General features: G+C 40.1%; 2 protein-coding genes across 3 annotated transcripts; both read left to right on the top strand.

Moving 5' to 3' along the window:
• The first annotated feature begins 1,066 nt into the window (after positions 1 to 1,066).
• On the top strand, positions 1,067 to 6,159 carry LOC141622530 (putative galactinol--sucrose galactosyltransferase 2). 2 transcript variants are annotated; one of them, XM_074438568.1, is made up of 15 exons: positions 1,067 to 1,455; positions 2,392 to 2,585; positions 2,688 to 2,947; positions 3,051 to 3,141; positions 3,229 to 3,277; positions 3,375 to 3,466; positions 3,542 to 3,649; positions 3,741 to 3,863; positions 3,941 to 4,351; positions 4,436 to 4,577; positions 4,670 to 4,737; positions 4,822 to 4,956; positions 5,031 to 5,245; positions 5,352 to 5,440; positions 5,641 to 6,159. In XM_074438568.1, the coding sequence occupies exons 1-15, from the start codon at positions 1,450 to 1,452 to the stop codon at positions 5,920 to 5,922; spliced, it is 2,265 nt and encodes a 754-aa protein (XP_074294669.1). In that variant the 5' UTR covers positions 1,067 to 1,449; the 3' UTR covers positions 5,923 to 6,159. The 2 variants fall into 2 exon arrangements, with proteins under 2 accessions (XP_074294669.1, XP_074294671.1); XM_074438570.1 differs by having other exon boundaries at positions 1,097 to 1,426.
• Positions 6,160 to 6,724: 565 nt separating this feature from the next.
• Positions 6,725 to 10,618, top strand: LOC141622531 (putative galactinol--sucrose galactosyltransferase 2). Its single transcript, XM_074438571.1, has 14 exons — positions 6,725 to 6,990; positions 7,083 to 7,303; positions 7,393 to 7,483; positions 7,618 to 7,666; positions 7,769 to 7,860; positions 7,980 to 8,087; positions 8,168 to 8,293; positions 8,399 to 8,809; positions 9,006 to 9,147; positions 9,243 to 9,310; positions 9,431 to 9,565; positions 9,739 to 9,953; positions 10,033 to 10,121; positions 10,214 to 10,618. The coding sequence occupies exons 1-14, from the start codon at positions 6,824 to 6,826 to the stop codon at positions 10,493 to 10,495; spliced, it is 2,196 nt and encodes a 731-aa protein (XP_074294672.1). The 5' UTR covers positions 6,725 to 6,823; the 3' UTR covers positions 10,496 to 10,618.
• Positions 10,619 to 25,204: the final 14,586 nt, after the last annotated feature.

A 25,204-nucleotide genomic window follows, 5' to 3' on the forward strand; every position in this document is an offset into this window, starting at 1 on the left:
ACCAAATGTAAATACAGTAAATAACTAGGGAGTAATTGGTTTCGGAGTTCGGACACATTGGGTCGCGTGCTACATTCTAGTATTAGGTCATGTTCTTTTGGACTTAATTTCAGTTCTTATAAGTTCAGTTCAGTTCAGCTCTATTAAGTTCAGTTCAGCTCCATTAACTTCAGTTCAGTTCAGTTCAGACAATTTCATTCCAAAAGAACAGGGTCTTAGACAGTGGCGGAGCCAGGATTTAAACTTAGGAGGCGAAAAATTTTAGGGGAGACAAACGACTAATTTCATAAGGCACCTTCGAAAAAATTTCGAAAATTTTAACTAAAACTTCGAAAATTTCATCCGCAGGGAGGCGGCCGCCTCTGTTAGCCTCTAGCTCCACCATTAGTCTTAGAGTATGTCAAAATGTCAAATATATTTTGGTACGAGATGATAAGATGATTTTATCAATAAAATCATGGACTAGATCTACGTGAGTTATAAGTATTTTTTTCAAATGAGCAACTATTTTTTTGGGGTTAATAGTCTCACAAGTAAAGCTGGACAAAGGTGTTAGATGACTTAGCCCGGCCATGGATTGGGCTGAATTTTGACCACCCTGCCAGCCTAGCCAGACTCATTACTCTAGTGGGGCACGGGCTCAGTTTTGAGCTCCCGACTCGCTTGGCCCACGAAAAAAAAAAGTAAATAGGCTCGTCTGTCCCGCCCAGCCCGCTTAATACGGGCCCATTCTAGGCCAAGTGTAAGGAGCTGCAATTTTACCAAAATTCAGTTGCATAATTCCTGAAATTGCGCATGCGATCCGTTCACTTCGAACCCGTACATTTTATTTATGCACTAAGCATTTATGTATTTTCATTTCTGTTTTTAGTTTCTATTAGTACTCTAATACTACATCCTGCGTGTCGAGTCTTGGAGCTAACTTTTTTATTTAAGATACGTTTTGCGTTTAATAAATGTATCGCTATTTTGCACACTCAATACTCAATGTATCGATATGTAATATCAAATTTGTCTTTATGAATGGTACTAGTCAATTAATCTGCTTCCCACCAAAATCTTTCTTATTTACTTGTTGATTGCTTTATTACGAATTGTTGCCTTCGGTCCTCCTAACGACTAACGAGCATGTGTGTGTCTTGACTCTTGACTGTTGATGATTGAGACTAGGATCCCGACACACGCAAAACTGAGACCAATTACGAATGCGCTAGTGGGTGATAGTGCTTGACGCTCTCGCTTGCATTCTTGTCGCGAGATTAGACAAGGGTGCGCGCCACGTTTCGGCTCAAAGTACCGGACCGTGACATTTGGTATCAGAGTCCGGTTTTCACGACGGACTGCAAAGACCGCAGAACCGGGTGGGAACAAAGGAGAAACTGAAAGAAGTTGAGGCTCCTCCATCAGCTAATGTCGCGCCACCGTGGTATTACATGTTCTTTGTTTTGAATGATGGTATTCCTACTGTAACTCAATGGATTCGGTTTAGTTCAAATGGTTGAGATTTGATAGTAATATTGTAGAGATTAGTAGTGTGATTTGATCATATGTGTAATAATACTGTTTTTACATATATACGAAAAATCGGTGTTATATGTTCTTTAATTTAGCGCGCCGGCCTCAATTTCATGATTGAATTTGGAGGAGAAATTGAAGATTAAAGACTAATCAATTTAGGGTTTAAACTGTATTGGTTTATTAGGGTTGAGTCTGACTGTGATGTGAATTTGAGGAAGAACAGTATAGATTTGATCTTAAAAACCGCGGATAGCGAACAGTATAGACTTGACTTATGTTTTGAAACGGCCTCACTCGTAAATTTAGGTCTAGGATTGAACCTGCTCAACAAGTCTAGAATTAGATTTAATTGATTAAAGCAAAATGACTGGTAAAACTCTCGCTCGTCCGAATTTTTTAGTAAATGGAGAGTTGACAGAGGCAAATATGAGGTTATTTAACAATATCAGATTGTTGTCACTAGAGTCCAGCTCTCGTCGGTGCCAGTTCTCCAATGGTATCACAAATTCAGCATTCTGTTTCACATATGATCTCAGCTGAAGCAGTAGCATTCTGTTTCACATATAGTGGTATTGTCTTTTTGTTCATTTGTTTATTCAATACCCAATTACAATGCCAAAACTTTCTGTAAGTTACTGATTAAAGTCATAAAGTATACTTACCAACAGTGTAAGCATAGGCCTAAAAGCTTGTTCTTTTACAAATAGTTTTATTCCACTTTCTATTACCCTGCCTATCATAGTAACACACCACGAAAGTCGACGTCATTTGATTTTGACAGTGATATTTCCCTTGCTTTAATTATTATGTTTAGAATGATATAATAATAGATGATATTAAAGTGTGTGATTGAGTATGATTTAATTGCATTAGTTGCTCATAGTGGGAAGACTACTGAGTATGGCCATCTTCATTGAAGATAACTGTTTGCTTGTTAACGGGATTGTCGTGCTCACCGGGGTCCCTGGAAACATCGCCATTTCTCCAGCGCCATATGGGTCTGCTTTCTTGGGTGCCAGCTCGCTGACTCCCAGCTCCCGTCATGTGTTCTCTATCGGTACCTTCCAGTGAGTAGCACCCTTCTTTGTCTAGTACTCCCTCTACGTCCGATTTATCATTTATCAAAAAGACTGTTAATAATCTTTGGAATTTATGAATGGCTGTTGTAGGGGATTCAATTTTCTGTCACTATTCAGATTTAAGATATGGTGGATGACACCTAAAATCGGAACATCAGGAAGTGATGTACGTGTAGAAACGCAGTTGCTGCTAATAGAAGCTAAAGAAGAGTATGTTGTTCTAAATGAAGCTGGAGAACCATCACCCGACGACATTTTCTATATTCTGGTATTGCCTGTCTTGGAGGGACCTTTCCGAGCAAGCTTGCAGGGAACTCAAACAAATGAACTTCAATTCTGTGTAGAAAGCGGTTAGTTGTTGTACCAGTCTACTCGTTCTTACTCGATAATTTGAAGCTACCAGTGTGTCTGATAATTCTTTTGATGCTATTGTGTATCTGAATGTTTGTTCAGGAGATTCTGATGTTCAGACATCACAAGTATCTGAATCGGTTTTTATAAATTCCGGAGACAACCCATATCAGCTTATTAAGAATTCAATCAAGTATGTGTCTTCTATAGAATGCAGCAGCTTACCTGTTTTTTAATGATGAATAATTTTTACTGAAGGCGATGTTCTCTGCATTTTTAGGATACTGGCAGCGCACAAAGGTACATTTCGTCATTTAGATGATAAAAAGGTAAATTGAACTCTGAGAAACCAAGTTTTCTTTCACTTTTTTGTGTGTATTTCAAATGGCAAACGCCTTTGATTGCTTTAACTTCTGTTACCGACAGCTGCCAGTACATTTAGACTGGTTTGGCTGGTGTACTTGGGATGCATTCTATAAAGACGTCAATCCAGCAGGAATCAGACAGGGTTTTGAAAGGTATAATCAGGCCGAGTTTTCGTCTATTGCATTCAGAAATGAACAGTTAATTAGTAATAATTTCCCGGGTTGCAGTTTGTCTCAAGGGGGTTATGCACCGAGGTTTTTAGTTATTGACGAGGGATGGCAGGAGACTTTCAACGAATACCAGAAAGACGATGAAAAGCAGACTGGAGACATTGAGTAAGTTCTCGTTATAGCAGTCTATGACAGTTTTGTTACTTCCATATATGCTATTGCTAATGATGCCTTTGTATAATTTAAAATTGTGTAGCTTTGGCTTTGAGACAAGGCTGAAAAACTTCAAGGAAAATGATAAATTCCGAGACTTGGCCTCAGACGACTATACCACGCTGCCTGAGTTCATCAAATTTCTGAAACAAAGATACGATTTAAAGTAAAGCTCAACGTATTCATCTTTTATACTGTGAACCATGAATGTATAAAGTAATAATCTATGAATGTATCATACAGATACGTTTACGTGTGGCACGCTATACTTGGATGCTGGGGAGGAGTCTTGACATCATCAGAAGCATTTGTGAAGTTTACTCCGCAGCTCGTTAATCCTATTCAATCTCCTGGTAATATAGGAAACCTCAGAGATATTGCCATGGATGGCATTGAAAAATACGGGATGGGGGTCGTTGATCCTGAGAGGATTGGCGAGTTTTACAATGACTACCATAGCTATATTGCTAGTATTGGCGTGGATGGTGTCAAGGTCGATATCCAAAACGTGTTGGAAACCATTGGCTCTAACTATGGTGGTCGTGTTCGTATGACTGCAATGTACCAGAGAGGGCTTGAGGAAGCTGTTGAAAAGAATTTCGTAAACAATAATGTGATTTGTTCTATGAGTCATGACTCAGACCTCCTGTTCAGGTTCGGTCTTCTAATATTTACACGTTGAGTAAGACGATGTCATGTACTTTGAGATGGCTTCTGATTGAATATTTTGATTTGTAGTTCACAGAAGACTGCGGTTATTAGATCATATGAGGATTTTATGCCTCGGGAGCAGTATCTTCAGACAGTGCATATTGCAGCTGTGTCTTTTAACAGTCTTTTTCTCGGGGAGTTTGGCGTGGCTGACTGGGACATGTTCCAAGTAAGTAACTTTCAAATGCTGTTATTAAGAGTCTGATTTAGAGTTTAACTACTTCCTGTGCATGAAAGATCGAAATCTTGTGTTGTCTTCAGAGCCTTCACTATGCTGCAGACTTTCATGCTGCTTCTCGTGCAGTGGGTGGCTGTTCAGTATACGTCAGGTGAGATACTTATTATACAATTTATTTCTAAAATCAAAAGTGTCCTAGGAATCTGAAGGATTTAATTTACTGACAACATTTCAGTGACAAGCCAGGAAATCATGATTTCGACATTCTGAAGAGGCTCGTTTTACCTGATGGGTCAATTTTGAGGGCAAAATATGCTGGTCGGCCTACTCGAGACTGTTTATTCAAGGATCCCGTTATGGATGGGATAACGTAAGTTAATGCCTGTCTTAGTTAATAGTTTAAACTCTAAACTCTGTTATCGGCTAATGAGGGGTACTTAACAGTTTACTGAAGATATGGAACCTTAACCAGTTATCTGGAATTATCGGAGTATTTAACTGTCAAGGAGTTGGTGTTTGGCCATGGTACGATAATCTCCAAGACACGTCAACACCTGAAGTCATATCTGGCAGAGTGAGTCCTAATGATGTCGAGTTTCTTGAAGACATCGCAGGTGATGAGTGGCAGGGTGATTGTGCTGTATATGCATTCTATTCAGGTAAAAGAACTACTAAAACCTCTGTATTATGAAATTTCCGATACATTCTTCAGAATCTAAGTTACTAGAGATTAAGTGTCTCACTGATGTCGTAAATACATTTCAGGGTCGCTAAACAAAGTTTCGAAGACTGGAAACCTGGAGGTGTCCTTGGGGATGCTAAAATGTGAATTGTTCACAGTTTGTCCGATCAGGGTTAGCAGTTAGCCTTACTCTATTTTTTTACGAAGATATTCTTAGTTTTGTAATATTCATTACGGGTCATTCAAATCCGTCTTTGTGTGTTCGACAAATGGGTAACACTGCATACATCTAATTCCCCTAACCCGGTTAGAGGGAAGGTTTTGAGGCACTAGACTAATGTTAATTGTATGTATATCTTTGATTTTTCATAGGTCTTCAGTGAAGCAGTCCATTTTGCTCCGATTGGATTACTCGACATGTATAACTCTGGAGGGGCTATTGAATCATGGAGTTCGATAGCAGGCTCAGGGGGCAGCATTGTAAAGATGAAAGCACGTGGTTGTGGTCGTTTTGGTGCTTATTCAAGCAAAACGCCGAGGTATTGTACTGTTGACACAAAAAACGAAGAATTTACATTTTCTCCTGAAGACGGGTTATTGACAATAATGCTTGAAGGAGACTGCCAGGTGAAAGACATCAGATTTGTGTACTGAAAATGAGATGTTTATGTCAGAATAATTTCCTGCAAACTGTTCACATACCATATGTCTTGCTTTCTATGAAAGACGTTGTTCCAACTTCTGTAGATTTTTCAAGGGAAGAATTATGTGTGATGTAACACTGGAATAATGTCTCCTTTGTTTTTTTTGTTATTCTGAAGTTACAGACTTCAACCAATTTCAGCAACCAATGTAAAAATTATTCACTCATTTGCAACCAATTTACCGCTATCTATGCATAATTCACATATATCAGAAAACGACACAGGCTTACTCGTAACAAAGATGACATAAAGAAGGTATATCTATATTGGCATGGCATGACACGCTCACACGCACTTCGTTTAAGCCAAAACCTGAATACATTGTATAAAATAGCCGAACCTCACACTTTGTATTCTAATTTGTCAATTCAGCACTACAATCACAATTATCACTTAAACTTTATAAAAGTCACTTCCTTTTTGGCTTTTCCTGTACCTATTAATAGGAATATTTATAATAGTTGGGCCTCAACCATCACCTTAAGGTTTTGGTTGAGATGGTTCATCTATCATGGTATCAGAGCCAGTGTGACCGAAGGTCACGGGTTCGAATCCTGACAACCTCAAAACCCCTCAAAAACTCTGGAAGTGGATACCAGCACGGTACGTGGGAGCCGGTGCACAACCAACTACTCTTCAAGCCCAATGGGCATTTGAGTGAGGGAGGGAATATTTATAATAGTAAAAGTCTGCATCACTCATCTCATCATTTGATTTTAAATCATTGCATTGATTTTGTTTAGTAGTGTTTTAAAATGATTATTACTTTCTTTTAAAAAGCTACATTTGATTGAGTTATATGATTACAGTGCACATACTACACAGCCACAGGCATTGAAGAGCTCAACAGCATGGCCATCATCATTGAAGACGATTGTTTGTCTGTCAATGGCAAGGTTGTACTCACTGAAATCCCAGAAAATGTTGTCTTTTCTCCTGCGCCGTCTGGGTCTGTTTTCTTGGGTGCCAGCTCGCCTACTCCCGGCTCTCGGCTTGTGTTCACCCTTGGTGCCTTAAAGTGAGCAGTAAACTGGTTCACTTCTTTTTGTTTATTATAGTCTGTCTGTATGTATGGTAACAGTATCTTGAAATTTTGAATGGCTGTTGCAGGGGATACAAGTTTCTGTCACTATTCCGATTCAAGATATGGTGGATGATGCCTAGAATTGGGACATCTGCAAGTGACTTAAGACCGGAAACACAGTTATTGCTGTTAGAAGTTAAAGATAACTGCACATTCTATATTTTGATTTTGCCTGTCTTAGAAGGCGCTTTCCGGTCAAGCTTGCAGGGTACTCAAACTAATGAACTTCAGTTTTGTCTTGAAAGCGGTTAGTTGACATGCCCGACTGCTTACTCTTGTCATTATCATCTGATTTTAGATTATTCTGATATATCTGTTCTTCGATCATGAATTTAGGAGATCCTGATGTCCAAACAGCACACGTTTCTGAATCTGTATTTGTAAATTTTGGAGAGAACCCCTATGAGCTAATCAAGAATTCTATCAAGTATGTGTTTTGAAAAATCTGTGTTGACCTCTTTTTCTTTTATTATTTTACACAGCTTCAACGAATCGTCTTAGCCAATTCCCGTTCAGTTTGAGATTAAGGCATTGTTAAGTGTTTTTCTTGTGTACCTGTAGGATACTGGCAGAGCACAAAGGTACATTTAATCATGTAGACGATAAAAAGGTGAAATAATTATGCTGACGAATCAAGTTTCGTTTAATTCCTAGTCTATATCAAGATGGGATGCACTTCTAATTTAATTTCTGTAATGACTGTTACAAGCAGCTTCCTGCTCATTTAGACTGGTTTGGTTGGTGCACTTGGGATGCTTTTTATAGAGAGGTCAACCCAGAAGGAATCAGACAGGGTTTCGAAAGGTATTTGTCGATTCTTCTGAATTAAGTAGCAGCATCATGCTTCAGAGTTCAGATTGAAGAAAATTGCTGTTTTTTCAGCAATTCATGTGATGCAATGCATTTCTTTTGGTGAAATTCAGTTTATCGCAGGGAGGTTTTACGCCAAGGTTCTTGGTCATTGATGATGGATGGCAGGATACTTACAATGAATTCCAAAATGAAGCAGAGAAACACTCTGGGAGTTCAGAGTAAGCTATGGTTTCGGGAGTATATGACAGTTTTGTTTCCTTAAGATATTCTAACTCATCTGAATTCTGTCGGTTTATAGTTTTGGTTTTGCAACAAGGTTGAGGGACATCAAGGAAAACGATAAATTCAGATACCTGAACTCGACAGATGAGTACACAACACTACCCGAGTTCTTCAATTTCTTAAAAATGAGATATGGCTTGAAGTAATAATCTATCTGACTGCAAGTCTCACTGTTTGCTAAAATTGAGTTCTTTGTTTAACTTTCCCAACTAAACTAGCTGACATGCGCGCTGTTTGGATGATACAGATGCATTTACGTGTGGCACGCTGTACTTGGATGTTGGGGAGGGGTCCTGCCATCCTCAGAAGCTCTGCAGAAATACAGTCCTAAGCTTGTTCATCCTGTTCAATCTCCTGGTAATGTAGGGAACCTTAGAGATGTCGCTATGGATGGCATTGAAAAATACGGGATGGGGGTAATTGATCCCGAGAAGATCAGTGATTTTTACAGTGACTACCATAACTACCTAGCAAGTATCGGTGTGGATGGTGTCAAGGTTGATATTCAGAATGTGGTGGAGACCATCGGTTCAGGCTATGGTGGTCGTGTTCGTATGACTTCCATTTACCTGAGAGGCCTTGAAGAAGCTGTTGAAAAGAATTTCGGAAACAACAATCTCATTTGCTCTATGTCTCATAACACTGACTCCTTGTTCAGGTTTTTCAGTTTGCTTTTCTTACACGAGACCGTCTCATTTCTATCCATGTCTTCCTATATTCCTTATTTTTTTTGTGGAAACAGAAAGTTTATTCATGGACGGAGGGAGTACTACATTTGATCTCGTACAATAATATGTATAATGCAACACACTACATGAAATAAGTGGCAACTGATTGAATATTTTGATTGACAGTTCAAAGAAGAGTGCGGTTGCTAGAGCGTATGAAGATTTTATGCCTCGGGAGCCAACGTTTCAGACAGTGCACATTGCCGGTGTGTCTTTCAACAGTCTTATCCTTGGAGAGTTAGTACAACCTGATTGGGACATGTTCCAAGTAAGATATTCATATCTTTTACACTATGATGTCGTTTATTCGTGATTCATCCAGAAAAATACTTCTGATTCTTACTAAAAATCTCAATGTTTCAGAGCCTCCATTATGCTGCAGACTTTCATGCTGCTTCCCGAGCAATAGGTGGCTGTGGAGTGTATGTTAGGTGAGAAAATCAACACTTACAGTTACAACCACCAAAATGAAATTGTCTTTCGATATAATTGTCCCTTCCTCCATAACATTGAAATGACGGTGTGTCTGAATTTGGACTATTTGATTGCAGTGACAAGCCTGGCAGCCATGATTTTGAGATTCTAAAGAGACTTGTATTATCTGATGGTTCAATTCTGCGAGCTAGGTTTGCTGGCCGTCCTACTCGAGACTGTTTGTTCATAGACCCTGTCATGGATGGGGAAAGGTAGTCAAACACCTCTATCTTACTCTAGTCTGCATAAGAGTCATATTCAGTTATGTAGTGTTGTTTCGGACATGAATACAGCACTCGAAGTAAAGAGTCGAGGTAATATAGATATACTGTAACACTCACTCGGATCTTTTCTTATGTTTTTGTTTCGGATTCCTGCTGGACAGTTTACTGAAGATATGGAATCTGAACAACTTATCAGGGGTTATTGGAGTATTTAACTGCCAAGGAGTAGGTACTTGGCCATTGACCGAGAACACTCTAAGGACTTCGATACCTGAACTCCTGTCTGGCAAAGTAAGTCCACAAGATGTCGAATTTCTGGAAGAAGTTGCAGGTGATAAGTGGCTGGGTGACTGTGCTGTATATGGGTTCAATTCAGGTGAAGTTCTACTAAATACTCTAGCTTATGTAGTTTGTTAACTAACCGACTAGTAATCAAACCAATCACCGCCTTGCAGGATCCCTTACGATAGTTTCAAAGGACGGAAAAGTGGATGTGTCCTTAGGGAAGCTGTCATGTGAACTATTTACAGTCTCTCCTGTCAGGGTTAGTAATCAGAATCGCTCTCTTTCATGCTATCGCTTCCATTCGTTTATTTTCTGCATTGTTTATGAATCCGTGTTACAATGTATTTTCAGGCATTTGAGAATACTGTCCATTTTGCGCCAATAGGATTAATTGACATGTACAATTCCGGAGGAGCAGTAGAAACCTTGGAATCAAGAGAATACCAGAATGGAAGCATTGTGAAGATAAGAACACGGGGAAATGGCCGCTTTGGAGCGTATTCAAGAACAAAACCACGACATTGTACTGTCGACACAGCGACACAAGATTTCACACACAGTTCAGAAGATGGGTTACTGATCATTAAACTTGAAGGGGAAAGCCAAGTCAAAGACATTGAATTTGTTTACTGAATTCAAGTTGTTTATTTGGAGTTTCCTCTTTATCATGTCAACCTCACAATTTACAAGATTTATGTGGACAAAACATTAGCTTGATATCTTAAATAAATGTATTATCTAGATTTTCTACAAAAATCACTGTCAAAAACCTGTCCATCAGAATGAACTGATATATGTGATCGAGACTAACACAAGAGTCGAATAGAGCAACTCGTAATTATCCGGTAAAGAGTTGTTCTACCTTAACCAGAGGTTCTCAGGCTCGAATTTCGAGCCCTGAAAATACAATTGTGTTTTAAACTCTTGAGGAAGAGTTTTACTATCCTAGTGATCCTACTTTACTCAAATCCCTACTACACCGGATGATCTACTTCAGAAAAAAAATATCTTAGAATTTAGTTCGAGTCTATGAGCATCATCGTTTAACATTAGAGTGTGACTCACAAAGTATTCTTTTGAATTGAAATTAGCTGAATTGTACTGAACTGAATTTATAGGAAATATAAAATTAAACTGAACTGAATCGACCTGAGCTGAACTGAACTTAAAAAAGCTTATAAAAACTGAAATTAAGTTCAAAAGAACATGAACTTAAGGCTTAACTACTAGCCTATGGACTATGGTTAACTTACAAAATTAACTAGACTTATAATTGTTAACTACAAAATATCTCAACCAGTATCCCCCTTTTTTTTTCAAGTATCCATAACAAATTAGACAAAATTAATAGAGATTTTTTATGGAATAAGAATCCTTCACAACCTTCTCCTAATTTAAATGGTTGGCATAAAAGTTTGTTTACCAAAGTCTCTTGGTGGATTAGGAATAAAATCCTCTGAAGTAGCTAATAAAGTCCTCCAAATGAAACTTTTATGGAAAATTCTTATGGAAAAGGGTAATATATGGGTCAAAGTGGTAACTAAGAAATATTTGAGAAATTGTTCACTTTTTGAACATAAGCCTAATTCAGTTTGCTCCTGGCAATGGCGTAAACTCATGAGTATTCGGGACATGTTTAGAAAGGGGTTGAGATGGCAGGTAGGTAATGGTAGCAATATCAAATTTTGGACTAACAATTGGATTTTTTCTTATCCTCTTACTAGAAATATAGATAGCCTTAGTAACCTTGATTTAAATCTTTTGGTTAGAGATTTCATAACCCTGATAAACAATGGAATGTCAGTAAATTATCAGATATAGTAAATAATGATATTGTTAACCAGATAGTTAATATTCCATTGCCGCACAATGATATTCCAGATGCCCTTCTTTGGGGGTTGTCTGTGGATGAAAAAATTTCGACCAAAACAGCGACATGGTTAGCACAAGGCTTGTTCAATAGAAATATTGACAAATGTGAATTTTACAGGATTTGGAAACTAAATGTTCCTCCAAAACTGAAATTTTTTCTTTGGAAAACTTGTGTAGATGGTCTTCCTACGAAAAGAAGGCTTCTAAGAAATCATATAATTGTCCCACCTCAATGTGTTTTGTGCAATCATCCAATTGAAAATAGAGATAATTTCTTTTTCAAGTGTTACTTGATTGCATCGGTCATCCAAGACATGAATATCATTAGCTTTAACAATTTTTTTGGCAATATACGATAATATTGCAAGTCAAAGTTTTCTAACGAAACTTAATTATCTCAAAGATTTAATTCCAAAAGATGATTTTATTAAGATTAATTTTATTTGGTGGAATGCATGGTTTCATATAAATGATATTATATTTAATAATGTTAATTTAAGTATCGACAAACTTATTACTTTATGTAATAATAACACTAAGACCTGGAATGTGACTAGATTTAAGGATCTCGACAATCCTGAGATAGAAGAGTCAGCTAGAAACAACTCTAGTAAGGAAGAAATTTGGTGGGAAAAACCTAGAAACGATTTCCTAAAGCTAAATTTTGACGGATCGAGAATAATGGGTAATAAAGCTGCTTTAGGATATTCTATAAGAGATCACAATGGTAAAGTCGTTTTGTTAGGAGCAAAAAAGTGCGGATCCAATAGTATCCTTGTTGCGGAAGTTCTCGCTTTAAAAGAAGGTATTTTAGCAGCTAAATATTTAGGAATCTCAAAGTTAATTGTGGAGGGTGATAATTTATGTGTTATTAACTCAATTCGAGGTACTTGGCAAATTCCTTGGGAAATTTCTAGTATTATTAAGGATGTGAAATTAAACCTTCATTTTTTCGATGAAGTGATAATTAAACATTGCTTTCGTGAAGTCAACAAGGTTGCTGACTTCATGGCTTCTATTGGACATTCATGTCCAACTCTTTCGAGGTGGTTTGATAGCCGGTGCCTGCAACTTACCTCCCTCATTCGAAAGGATGAGATAGGTTAGTCCTATCCTAGAGGATCAACCTAGTTTTCTTACCTAATAAAAAAAAAAGTTTCCCCTTATGTTGATTTGAAGTAACCACTCCCGAAAGACTTAAAGGTGTTTGATTGGTTACTTTGCAATGGATTGGATTGTTGAGTCCATTTAAGTGTTTGGTTGGGTGATTTTGGAATGGAGTTAGATAACCAATGGATTCTAACTGCATTCCAACCCCTTGGAATCTCATACCTACCTCTTCTTCCCCTTTGATTCCAACTCCTTTTTTCATGCTTATTACCGTATTAAAATGAACCAAACAAGTTTTTAAAGAAATGGAATTAGAACCCCATACTGCTATGATTTCTCATTCAATTTCATTTCATTCCTATACACTGAACCAAACGACTAATAAAATACATTAAACCAATTTATATTACCACATCTACCCCATCCTAAACAAGCTCGACTCTAGAGGTGGCCACTTTAGCGAGACAATCCGATCAACCCTTCTATTGGGACCGTTCACAGTGACTCAGTGAGTTATCCCTAACCCGTTCACCTCTCTCCAATTTTTTAAGTGGATCCACCTAATCCAACACAAATCCTAATTGTCACCTCTCAACTCAAATTGATACAACAAATCCAATAGTTGGCTCGAAAAAAATTATTTTTATATCGTGGATAAATCTGGCAAATTTGACTCTATTTGAACCCGACTTGACTCTCGAACTGAGGGTGCAATCATGGCCTGTAAGTTTGTAACCTCAATCAATATGATCTAACACGAATGTTAATTGTATCAAACAGACAATATCCCTGAAAAACTTAATAATAATAATAATAATAATAATAATAATAATAATAATAATAATAATAATAATAATAATAATAATAATAATAATAATAATAATAATAATAATAATAATAATAATAATAATAATAATCAATACTATATATTAAAGAGTAAATTATCAATAACTCCCTTTTAAAATACACTTTTTAAAATTTACTCCCTTTTAAAAAAAAGTTTAAAAATTACACCCATAATATTGCAAAAATTTAGAAATTGCTCCCAAACCCCTACTTTTACATTTTTATGACAAAAATGTCCCTTATTTTATTTCTTATATGGTGAAGTTTGGCGGAGGATTGTGGTGATTAGCTGTGGAGTCCTTGGGTGGTTGAAGGGTGAGCATAATTGTAATGGAGTTGGGTAGTAATATGAAAAATTTAAAAAAAATAAGGGGTATTTTTGTCATAAAAATGCAAATATAGGGGTTTGGTAGCAATTTTTAAATTTTTGCAATATTTTGGGTGTAATTTTTAAACTTTTTTTTAAAAGGGAGTAAGTTTTAAAAAGTGTATTTTAAAAGGGAGTTATTAATAATTTACTCTATATTAAATCCAGAAACCAAGGGACTTCAATGTAATTAAAGAAAGTTATACAAATTAATTATACTATATAGTTTTAAATCAATAGCATCGTGTGATGGATCCGATTAAGGGATCTCAATGCAAATATTATATAGTTTGGGTTAAAATTAAATGAGTTTTTTTGTCAAAAACTACCTAATATTTACCTTATTTTCATAAATACTACCTAAAGTTTTTAATTTTGCGATAAACTACCTAATATTTTTTTACTTTTGTCGAAAACTACCAAATTGAAATTAATGAGCAAATTCGACAATTTTTTTTCCAAATTAACTAAACTTCCGACAAATAAGTCAAAATGCCAAACAAATTAATCATAATTTTATCCAAATTAACCACAATCTCGGCCAAACTAGTCAAAATTGTAGTAAAAAAAAATTAAAATAAATGTGTTAGTAGCTAATCTAAACAATTGGCGGTGGTTAAATATAGTAAATAATGTATGTTGAATGCCAAAAATAATGTTTTCGAGTTAGAATTTTGTCTAATTTGATCGAATTTTTCAATTTGGTAGTGTTCGACAATTGATGGGGCATATTCTGCACCCGTTGACCGAGTCAACATATTGACCAAGGTCAAAGCCAAAAGACAACAAGTCAAAGGAAAAGCGACCTAACCGACGAAGCCCGCCCACTTTGTCACTTGGGTCTCGGCTCAAGAACTAGCGGCCGAGAGGCATATCCGTGTACTCACATCCGGTCCCCTCGGCATGGAGTCAACCAGCCCGCCGCCTGTCATGGGTCCCTCGGCCGAGGGTAAGACAGTCTTTCCACCTGCTACGCCACTTGGCCACTACGTGACAAAAGGTGAAAGTCTATAAATACTCATCATCTCTCATTGAGAAACTAACTGAAATATCTGGTATAAACTCCGTTATCTCTCTACAATATACTTTGCCAAGTTCAACACACAACTTATCTCTCTAAGTTTACTGACTTGAGCGTCGGAGTGAGTACGCTCGGTACCAAGCCGAGCCCTCAGTTTGTTCATCTTTACAGGAAAGAGCGAAAGGAAGAGACAAGCAACGACATCATTCTACAAACTCAAGTGGTCATAATCCTGCTCCGGAATTACACCCGGAACAATTGGCGCCGTCTGTGGGGAACAGATACTAAAAGCTAGTCACCTACATTACAAAAAAAAAAACCATTCAACGAGCTAAGAAGATGTCAAAGCAACAAGAAACTGTGAGTGAGGGAACTGCATTCTTCCAGGATGACACGTTCCATAATTCTGAGATCGGGATGCCGAAAGAGCTCGGGATGCCGACAGAGCCAGAAACACCGCTACCGACCAAGTCACTGTCATGGGACATGTGGTCGATGCGGCCAAATTGAAGCTATTCCTGGACCTGATGGGTAGTACGCCGATTACCCCTGTCACGACGACGGTGACGGCAACGCATCCACAGGTGACCAGAGCCCATAAAGTGACTCCGAACAACTTGACCGGAGCGATACAAGGAGTTGGGCATGCTAGGACGCCGGCAGAGCCCGTGGTGCCAGTGGCAGACCTGAGTCCTTCCCCCACTCGCGGGAGGACAGCGTCGCCGAGGCAACAACGAGGCCAGCCCCGAAGGAATGAAAGAAGTCCGACTCACCAAAGTCGGACAATGACCAGAAGCCCTTCCCGCCAGAGGGAGAGAAGCCGGACTAAGGTTGCGAGGAGCCGATCGCCGCGTGTCATTCGACACGTGATCATACAGCCCCTCAGTACCTATGTCCTAGAGATCCCTGTGCCGACTAAGCTGAAGCTGCCGCCCTTATCATACAAAGGGGATAGCGACCCAACCGACCATGCCGAGGCTTTCGAGTCGTACATGTCGGTATGAGAGTAGCCTGATGAGGTGTGGTGCCGAGTCTTCCCAACGACCCTCCATGGGATGGCTCATAGTTGGTACAAGGGGCTACCTAATGGCTCGGTATACTGCTATGCCGACCTGAGAGACAATTTCATAGCCCAGTATGCTTGCAACAAGACAAGGGCCGTGGAAACATCAGATCTCCTAACTATCCGACAGGGGGAGGACGAGTCCCTCCGAAGCTACGTGAAAAGGTTCGATGCTAAGGTTCGCAGATCCGTGAGTGAACACCGAATCGGGCGGCCTTCGCGGCGATGAAAGGCCTCCCGAAAGGCGAGTTCAAAAACGAGCTGATCAAGTGCGAAGATCTCAACCTAGACTCCGCCGGAAAGATGGCCGACCGAGCCGTAAAGGTGGAGGACTATCACAAAACCTGGGTAGGCCATAGTGAAGTTGGGCACCCAGAGAGGAAGAGCCGCCGGGACAACGTAGATGAAGGTCGCCGTGACGGGAATAGGTCACGGCTCGAGAGATTTAATAGGAAACAGCACTCGGCGGGCGCCGGGGGGAGTTCGGGACCATACAACCAAAAGCGGTACAGCAGTCTCACCCCCCTGGTCGCCTCTCCAGCCGAGGTCTTTACCCTAAGCAAGAACGAGGGACAGAAGTGGGCCAGGCCCCTCAAGGCGAGGGGGGACGGTGACACAAGCCAGTTTTGCGAGTACCACGGCCACACCGGCCATAAAACTGACAACTGTCGACATCTAAGGAACGCCATCGAAGAGCTAATCCGAAAGGGGAGCCTCAGCAAGTATGTAGTTGGAGGCCCAGGAACAAGCGCCGATGGGGCGAATAGAAAATCAGTTTTCCAACGGATGGGAGTAATCCAGGTTGTCATCGGGGGAAACGCGAACGGTGGGTCAGCTAATGGGCACAAACGGCACCTAAATGAGTTGTACCAAGCCATCAACTTTGTGCCTAAAACAGCGATCCCCGCTTCCACCATCCCCGATATAACCATTGGAAAGAAGGACTACGAGGGAGTCGTCGCCCCGCACAGCGACCCGCTTGTAGTTCACCTGGATATAGCTAACCACTTGGTCAAAAGGTGCCCGATTGACACGGGCGCCTACACGAACATCATGTTCGGGAATGCTTTCTTAATCTCGGTCCGAAGATTGGAGACCGAGCCCCGCACTAACCCGCTATCTGACTTTCTGGGGCCGTCCTGGTACCCCTGGGGTAAATCAGACTACTGGTGATGTTCGGCCAAGCGGATGCGGCTAAAAATGTTTTATCTGAGTTCGTGGTTATCGACGGTTCGTCTGCCTACAATGTTCTCATAGGCCGAGTCACTTTGAGCGAGGCCGATGCAGTGATGTCCATCCGGGCCCTGACATTGATGTACGTCTCGGACCGGGGGAAGCACAAAAGCTCGTCTCAAAGGACGAGAGAGATGAAATAGTCAATATCCAAGTGTCTGCCAGGGGGTGCAACATGCAATCCCTCAAAGTGGCGAAGAAGTCGGAGAAAGGGAAGAGCCCATCCTTACAGCAGGAGGGCGACCCGATGAATACTAATGTCGGCATGGTCGAAGGAGCCGAGACCGAGGAAGTGGAAATTGACCCAGGGCGCACCGTAACTGTCGGTGCCGACCTGGAGCCAAAATTCAGAGCTGATCTCCTAGACCTACTAAGGAAGAACAAAGATGTCTTCGCATACTTAGCGGCCGAGATGCCAGGCGTGAGCCGGGAGGTGATCGTTCACAAGCTGAACGTACTCTCCACCGCTCGGCCGGTCAAGCAAAAGATGAGGAACTCCTCGGCCGAAAAGGATGAGGCCATCAAAGCTGAAGTAGACAAATTATTAGCGGCGGGCTTTATCATGCCTTGTACTTACCCTGAGTGGCTAGCAAATGTTGTAATGGTGAGGAAATCGTCAGGGGCGTGGAGGATGTGTGTTGATTTTACCAATCTTAATAAAGCGTGCCCTAAAGATTGTTATCCCTTGCCTCGAATAGATAGTTTAATTGACGCAACGGCAGGCTACACTATGCTAAGCCTGTTAGACGCCTTCTCAGGGTATCATCAGGTATTTATGGCCGAGGAAGATATGCCTAAATGCGCATTCATCACCATACACGGCACATTCATGTATAAAATGATGCCGTTCGGTTTGAAGAAAGCTGGCGCAACTTACACCAGGTTGGTGAACAAAGTGTTCCAAGATCAAAAAGGGCGAAACATCGAGGCTTACGTCGACGATTCTATTGTAAAAAGTAAGTCTGACAGCGAGCACTTAGCCGATTTGAGCGAAACATTTTGTTCACTAAGGAAATATGAAATGAAGCTTAACCCAAAGAAATGCAACTTCGGTGTCCGGGCCGGCAAGTTCCTCAGCGTGCTTGTCTGCGCCAGGGGAATTGATGCCAATCCGGAGAAAGTCCAAGCAATACTAGACCTACCGGAGCCGAGAAATCGAAAAGAGGTTATGACGCTGACCGGAAGGATGGCGGCTCTCGCCCGTTTCATCTCTCGGTCGGCCGACAAGAGCACTCCGTTCTTTAAAGTGCTGAAGGGGAATAAAAACTTTAGCTGGGGGGAGGAGTAGAGCACGGCTTTCAGGCAGCTGAAAGCCCACCTTCTGACACTACCGACCCTGTCCAGGCCGACGCTGAGGGAGACGCTATATCTATACTTAGCAGTTACCTCGGCCACGGTCAGTGCCGTAATCGTCAGGGAGGAAAATAAGCAGCAATACCCGATTTACTTTATTAGCCATACACTGTTGGCCGCCGAAAGAAATTACCCACTAATCGAAAAGGCAGCCCTCGCCGTCATCGTTGCCGCAAGGAAGCTGAAACCCTACTTCGACGCACATCCCGTGACGGTCTTAACCGACCAGCCATTGGAGAAAGCATTGGAAAAATTCGAAAAATCCGGCAGACTTATCAAATGGGCGGTGGAGCTCTCCGGCTTTGGCATTCAGTACAAGCCGAGGCCTTCGATAAAGGGGCAAGCGCTTGCAGACTTCCTGGCTGAGTGCACATATCAAGAAGAATCCCATCCCGGCGTGTGGGAAGTGTATACCGACGGGTCCTCCACGGCGACAGCTCGAGCCGGCATCCTTATCATCGGCCCTAACGGAAACGAGTTTGAGTACGCCTTGAAGTTTACCTTCTCGACCTCAAATAACGAATCCGAATATGAGGCGGTGATAACTGGAGTCGAGTTAGCTAGAGCTGCCGGGGCGGAGCATATTGTGTTGAAGACAGACTCGCTCTTAGTGACTAATCAAATCCGAGGAGAGTATGAGACTCGAGACGATGGGATGGTAAGGTACCTAGAGAGGGTAAAAGCTGACACCTCAAAATTAAAATCTTTCCAAATACAAAGTGCATCCCGTGTCCGAGAACAACCGAGCCGACGCTCTCTCAAAACTTGCCAGTTCAAGCATCACAAATGTCAGTCGAACCGTGCTGGTGGACATCAGGAATGCTAAAAGCATCACTGAGACCGTCGGCATGGTGGGCGACATCGAAGCCGAGACGACGTGGATGACTCAGATAATGAAATACAAGCTGACAAAAGAGTTGCCGGAGGACCGCAGTCTGTCTCAGAAGATAAGAAGGATCGCTGCAAGCACTACTACAAATACAGGCAACCACAACGGCCCTTTAACAACGCTTATTCACGAAAATCATCAAAACACGTTGTAGAATTTATTCCGCGAATTTTACCAAACTTAATTACAACGGTTATGTGTTGTTAGCCGTTGTTATTTGTTTTAACAATGGGTCATACTTAAACAACCGTTGTTAATGAAAAAACTAATAACAACGGTTAAATTTTAACCGTTGTTAATGGTTTGGCGCCAAATTAGTGAAAAGTAATCACAACGGTTATATTAGAACCCGTTTTTAATACTTTTTAACAACGGTTGTAGACTCAATAACCGTTGTTATTAATATTATGAAAATATTAAGAACAACATATTGCTTTATTCTGCTATACGCTACAAACACAAACACAAGCTAATACTGCTACTATATCATCCTCCATTCCTCCCTGATCGTCTCTCTGTCTTCATCTCCGTCACTTTTGTCACGTCTTCTCTCCCTCATCGTGTTTATCAATCAGGTATATATATATATGTTTCTTAGCAACGCTTATAACTAGATATAGGATCGGTTATTATCTAATTTGTTGATAATTTAGCTTAATTGCTTTCCTGAATTTCGTTTATTTGTTTGCCTATTATTGTATTTTCTGAATTAGTTGCCTATTATTACGAATGTAGAATAATGACTCGAACTTGGATGATTGATGCAAATATGAGTGACCGCACCTACAAGGATGGTTTAGCTGAATTTTATGAATTCGTTTCGAACAATTTGAAAGGTTCTTCTAGTATTGCATGTCCTTGTGAAAGATGTGGTAATATTAGCTATATGGGTTTTCCGGACGTTAAAATACACCTAGAAAAGTGGAGATTTAGTCGATCCTATACACTTTGGATTTTTCATGGGGAATCATTAGAGGAAGAGAATAACTCTGAAGAAGATGATGTTGAGGTACACGAAAGGCTAACTGATGATCCTGAGTTTGCCAAGTTTTTTGAGTTGGAAGAGTTGGAAGTAGAGAAGTTGAATGTTGGGTCTATAGATAATGAAGAGAATGATGATGAGTCCATTGCTTTTGAAGATGTAGGTGATGACACTAGTAATTGGGATGACCTTAACAACATGTATGAGAAGTTGTGTGAGTCGAAGCACCTCTCGTATCCTGGTTGTAAGTTCACAAAAATGTCTATTTGTGGTGAAGTTGTATAATATCAAGGGGGCAAATGGGGTGAGTGACACGTGTTTCACTAGTTTTTTAGCCTTGATAAAGGAGTTGCTTCCTGATGGTAATGTTCTACCTGTTAAGACATATGAGGCGAAAAAACTAATAAGAGGAGTGGGTATGAAATATGAGAAAATACATGCATGTCCAAATGATTGCATATTGTATCGGAAATTATATCAAAACTTAACCAATTGCCCTAAATGTTTGGAGTGGCGTTTTAAGGATAAGGAAGGGATCCCGGCTAAGGTGTTGTGGTATTTTCCATTGATACCAAGAGTCATAAGGATTTATGCGAATCCCGATGATGCAAAAATGTTAACTTGGCATGAAATAGGAAGAATAAATGATGGAAATCTAAGACACCCGGCAGATGGTAAGCAATGGAAATCGTTCGACGCTAAGTATCCCGAGTTCGGCAATGAACCTAGAAACTTACGTCTAGCGCTGTCCACTGATGGAATGAACCCACACGGAAACATGAGTAGCCAACATAGTACTTGGCCAGTAGTGTTGGCTATTTATAACTTACCTCCATATGTGTGCATGAAAAGAAAGTATTTGATGTTGTCGTTGTTAATTTATGGCCCTAAACAACCTGGAAATGATATAGATGTATATTTGGAACCTCTTCTAGATGATTTGCGATTGTTGTGGGATAGTGGGATAGAAGTATTTGATGCATATAAGAACGAAACTTTCAATTTGAGAGCGATGTTATTGTGTACAATAACTGACTATCCGGCTTATGGCGACCTTTCTGGGCACACAGTTCATGGGAAAGAGGCTTGTCCATTGTGTGGGGAGGATATCGAGTCTGAATACTTGAAGTCTTCTCGTAAGTATGTGTATATGGGAAATAGGAGGTTCTTGTATCATGACCATTGTTATCGCAAGATGCGGAAAGCATTCAATGGAAGACAAGAACTTCGTCAACCTCCTAGAATTTTGAGTGGGCATGAAGTTTATCAGAAAGTAAAGCATATTGAGATAGATTATGGGAAGAAGAGCGGCTCTAAATTGTCTACTCGTGGGTATGAGAAAAGATCCATATTTTTTGATAAACTTCCATATTGGCCTGACCTGGAGGTCAGGCATTGCCTCGATTTCATGCACATTGAGAAAAATGTCTGTGATAATATTATCAATACCCTTCTGAATGTTCCTGGTAAAACAAAGGATAACGCGCAGACTAGGGAAGATATGAAAATGATGGGTATTAGGCTAGAGTTGGCACCACAGAAGAGAGGTAATCGTACATTTTTACCGCCAGCACCTTTTACCCTTTCACGGAATGAGAGAAAAGAGTTCTGTGCATGCTTGAATGGAATTAAAGTGCCACATGGTTATTCGTCAAACATCAAAAGCCTAGTGTCGATGCAAGACCTAAAACTCACAGGGTTAAAGTCACATGATTGTCACACTTTGATGCAACAATTACTACTTGTGGCTATTCGTTCCATTTTACCTGAAAAGGTAAGATATGCTATAACTAGATTCTGTCTCTTCTTCCAGTCCATATGCGAGAAAGTCATCGATCCCGATGACGCGGATTCATTGCGGGACCTCGTTGTAACCTCTCTTTGTCGGTTGGAAATGTATTTTCCACCCTCTTTCTTCACTATCATGATTCATCCGACCATTCACTTGGTTAGGGAGATTTTGTACCTTGGGCCCGTGTACTTGAGATACCAGTATCCTTTCGAAAGATTGATGAAAGTCTACAAGGACTATACATCTAATCGGTATCGTCCAGGAAGGTTGTATTTTGAACGCGCTATTTTAGACGAAGCTCTTTCATATTGTTACGCTCATCTCTCCCCGAAGGAGTTGATTGGCGTTCCTAAGAATCGTCATAGTGACTGGATGACCGGAAAAGGTATTAGGGCCGGGTTGAAAAAATTGTGACACGTGAAATGTTGCATTTAGCACACATGTATGTGCTAAACAACGAAGATGAGGTGCAACCTTATATTCAACAACACAAAGATGAGCTCAAATACGATCACCAAAACAAGACCGAGAAGTGGATTGCGAACGAGCATACGAAGACGTTTCGAGTGATTTAGGAATATTGTCTTACGATTATCTTGATCAAACTGGTGATGACATCTCTCCTAGGTTACTACGTCTTGGTTTAGGTCCAAATGCCAGGGTCACCTTTTACAACAGTTTTGCCATTAATGGATATACTTTTTACATCCGCGAGCAAGATGAGGTGAGCACAATGCAAAATAGTGGTGTGAGTTCTGAATTTGAGGCAATGCACTTTGCTACTTCAAAAGATAAAAAGCCTATTTGGGGAAAATGCCTTTATTATGGTGTTATTCAGGAAATATTGGTACTAGATTACATTGATTTCACAATGCCTTTGTTTCGATGTAACTGGGTTGATAACAACATCCATTGTGTCCGAAAGGATAAGATGGGACTTACGTTGGTCAATCTGGGTAAGGTTGGCAATAATAAGGATGATCCTTTCATAATGGCATCCCAAGCTAAACAAGTGTTCTATGTCACCGATCCTATGGATAAGAAGTGGTCTGTTGTACTGTCTATAAGGAAAAGAAGGAGTAGTCCATCCGATAATGGTGATGATGATCAGGATGTCGTTTTTGAGGGAATGGATCGGTCTACCATCGTATCTTATTTCGACGATGTTGACACTGATCATGAGGACACTGAAAGCATCTATATGCGTGATGACCATGGTGAAGGTATTTGGGTTAACGAAGAAACTATGACATCCAAGAAACGTCCCCGATCCTGAGATAGTTCATCAGGACACGGTATGCATGCATCTTTGGTGTTGTCTTATTTTCTTGATCTTATTATTAGATGTGGATCTTTGGTGTTGAAATTGCTGAATAATGTTGCGGTATGTATTGTTACAGTTTGACCGTAATGGAATTCTGATAATTTTTAAAAAAAAAAAGAGGTTCAACAATAACAACGGTTATATTTATATTACCCGTTGTTAATACTTTCAACAACGGGTGTAGTACCTCTACCCGTTGTCAATTATTTTTTTTGACATATTTCATTTTGGCGCAAATTTGGTGAAAATATATTACAATGGGTATATTTTAACCGTTGTAATAAACTTTTGACAACGGTTTACTTTTATTGACCCGTTGTTATTAACATATAACAACGGTTCTTCTTTGAGAACCCGTTGTCAATAGTTTGTCTTAATAAAAAACTAATATAGAAACCCATACAGCATGCCATACACAAACACACACAACATTATTATTAGTTCAACCGTTGGTATCCTGAGTTAATTCTTCTCTCTTCCTCGCTTTTTACATTTCGTCGCCGCCGTTGCCCGGTTTCCGAAGCCCAGATTCCGTTGCCTTCCCTTATCATCCTGCTCGTTCTCTTTATCATCATCATCAACAGGTATGTTCACTTTAATTTTGTGTTTCGTCATTAGGGTTTTAAGACGATCATCTTGTTTCTTTTTCATGCATCTGTTTGTTTTTCGTCTTCTTTGTTATCTTTATCATCCCGCATCATCTACTTTACTCCTCTTATCAGGGTTTAGGATTTTAGAAGCTCAATCTGTTGTTTTAAATTTTCATTCCTATTAGGGTTTAGGGTTTTAGATAATACTCAGCATGTACGTTGTTAAGTTGTTCATTTCCTATATCATTCATATTTGGGTTTTAGGATTATCATGGGTGAAAAACGTAAAAGAAGTCAAAAGAATAATGAGCCTGGTGATAATAAGCCTGGTGAGAGGGGTGCTACGAAGTGCAAGAAAGTCCTTGCAGCTATAGCCGCTAAACAGCCGTTCCAAATAACATGGAGTGAGATGGGTTTCCCTACTGGTCCAAATGCGGGTCTTTTCTCCAGTTGGATTGGTGCTTGCCTATCCATTTAGATGATGTTAGAACTTTGAATCCAAAATTGGCGGAGTTATACTTGGCTCGTGTAAAGGAAGGCTTTATTATACTCGATATAAGCCATGATGAGTATTTAATGCATAAGGCAGCGGATGTCCACAAGCAGTGGAAGTGTGGCGTTGCTAGGGATTGGTTGTATGTGGACAAGGCAACGGGGGAGATGCGTAAGAGCCCACCGGAAAACAAGTGTTCCACCATCAAGCAGGAAGAATGGGATCTTTTCAAAAAGATGAGAACTACTGAGAAGTTTCAGGTTAAATATCCTCGCCTTTTAACGATTTACCTATCATTTTTTTAATTAATGAGTCCTTTATATAATCTTTTTATTATCTCATCTACTTGCGCTTTTATATAATTATTTGAAGGCCGTTAGCAAAAGAAATCGTGCTAACATTTCATG

The sequence above is a fragment of the Silene latifolia genome, chromosome X, assembly GCF_048544455.1.
Source record: "Silene latifolia isolate original U9 population chromosome X, ASM4854445v1, whole genome shotgun sequence".
Taxonomy (NCBI): Eukaryota; Viridiplantae; Streptophyta; class Magnoliopsida; order Caryophyllales; family Caryophyllaceae; genus Silene; species Silene latifolia.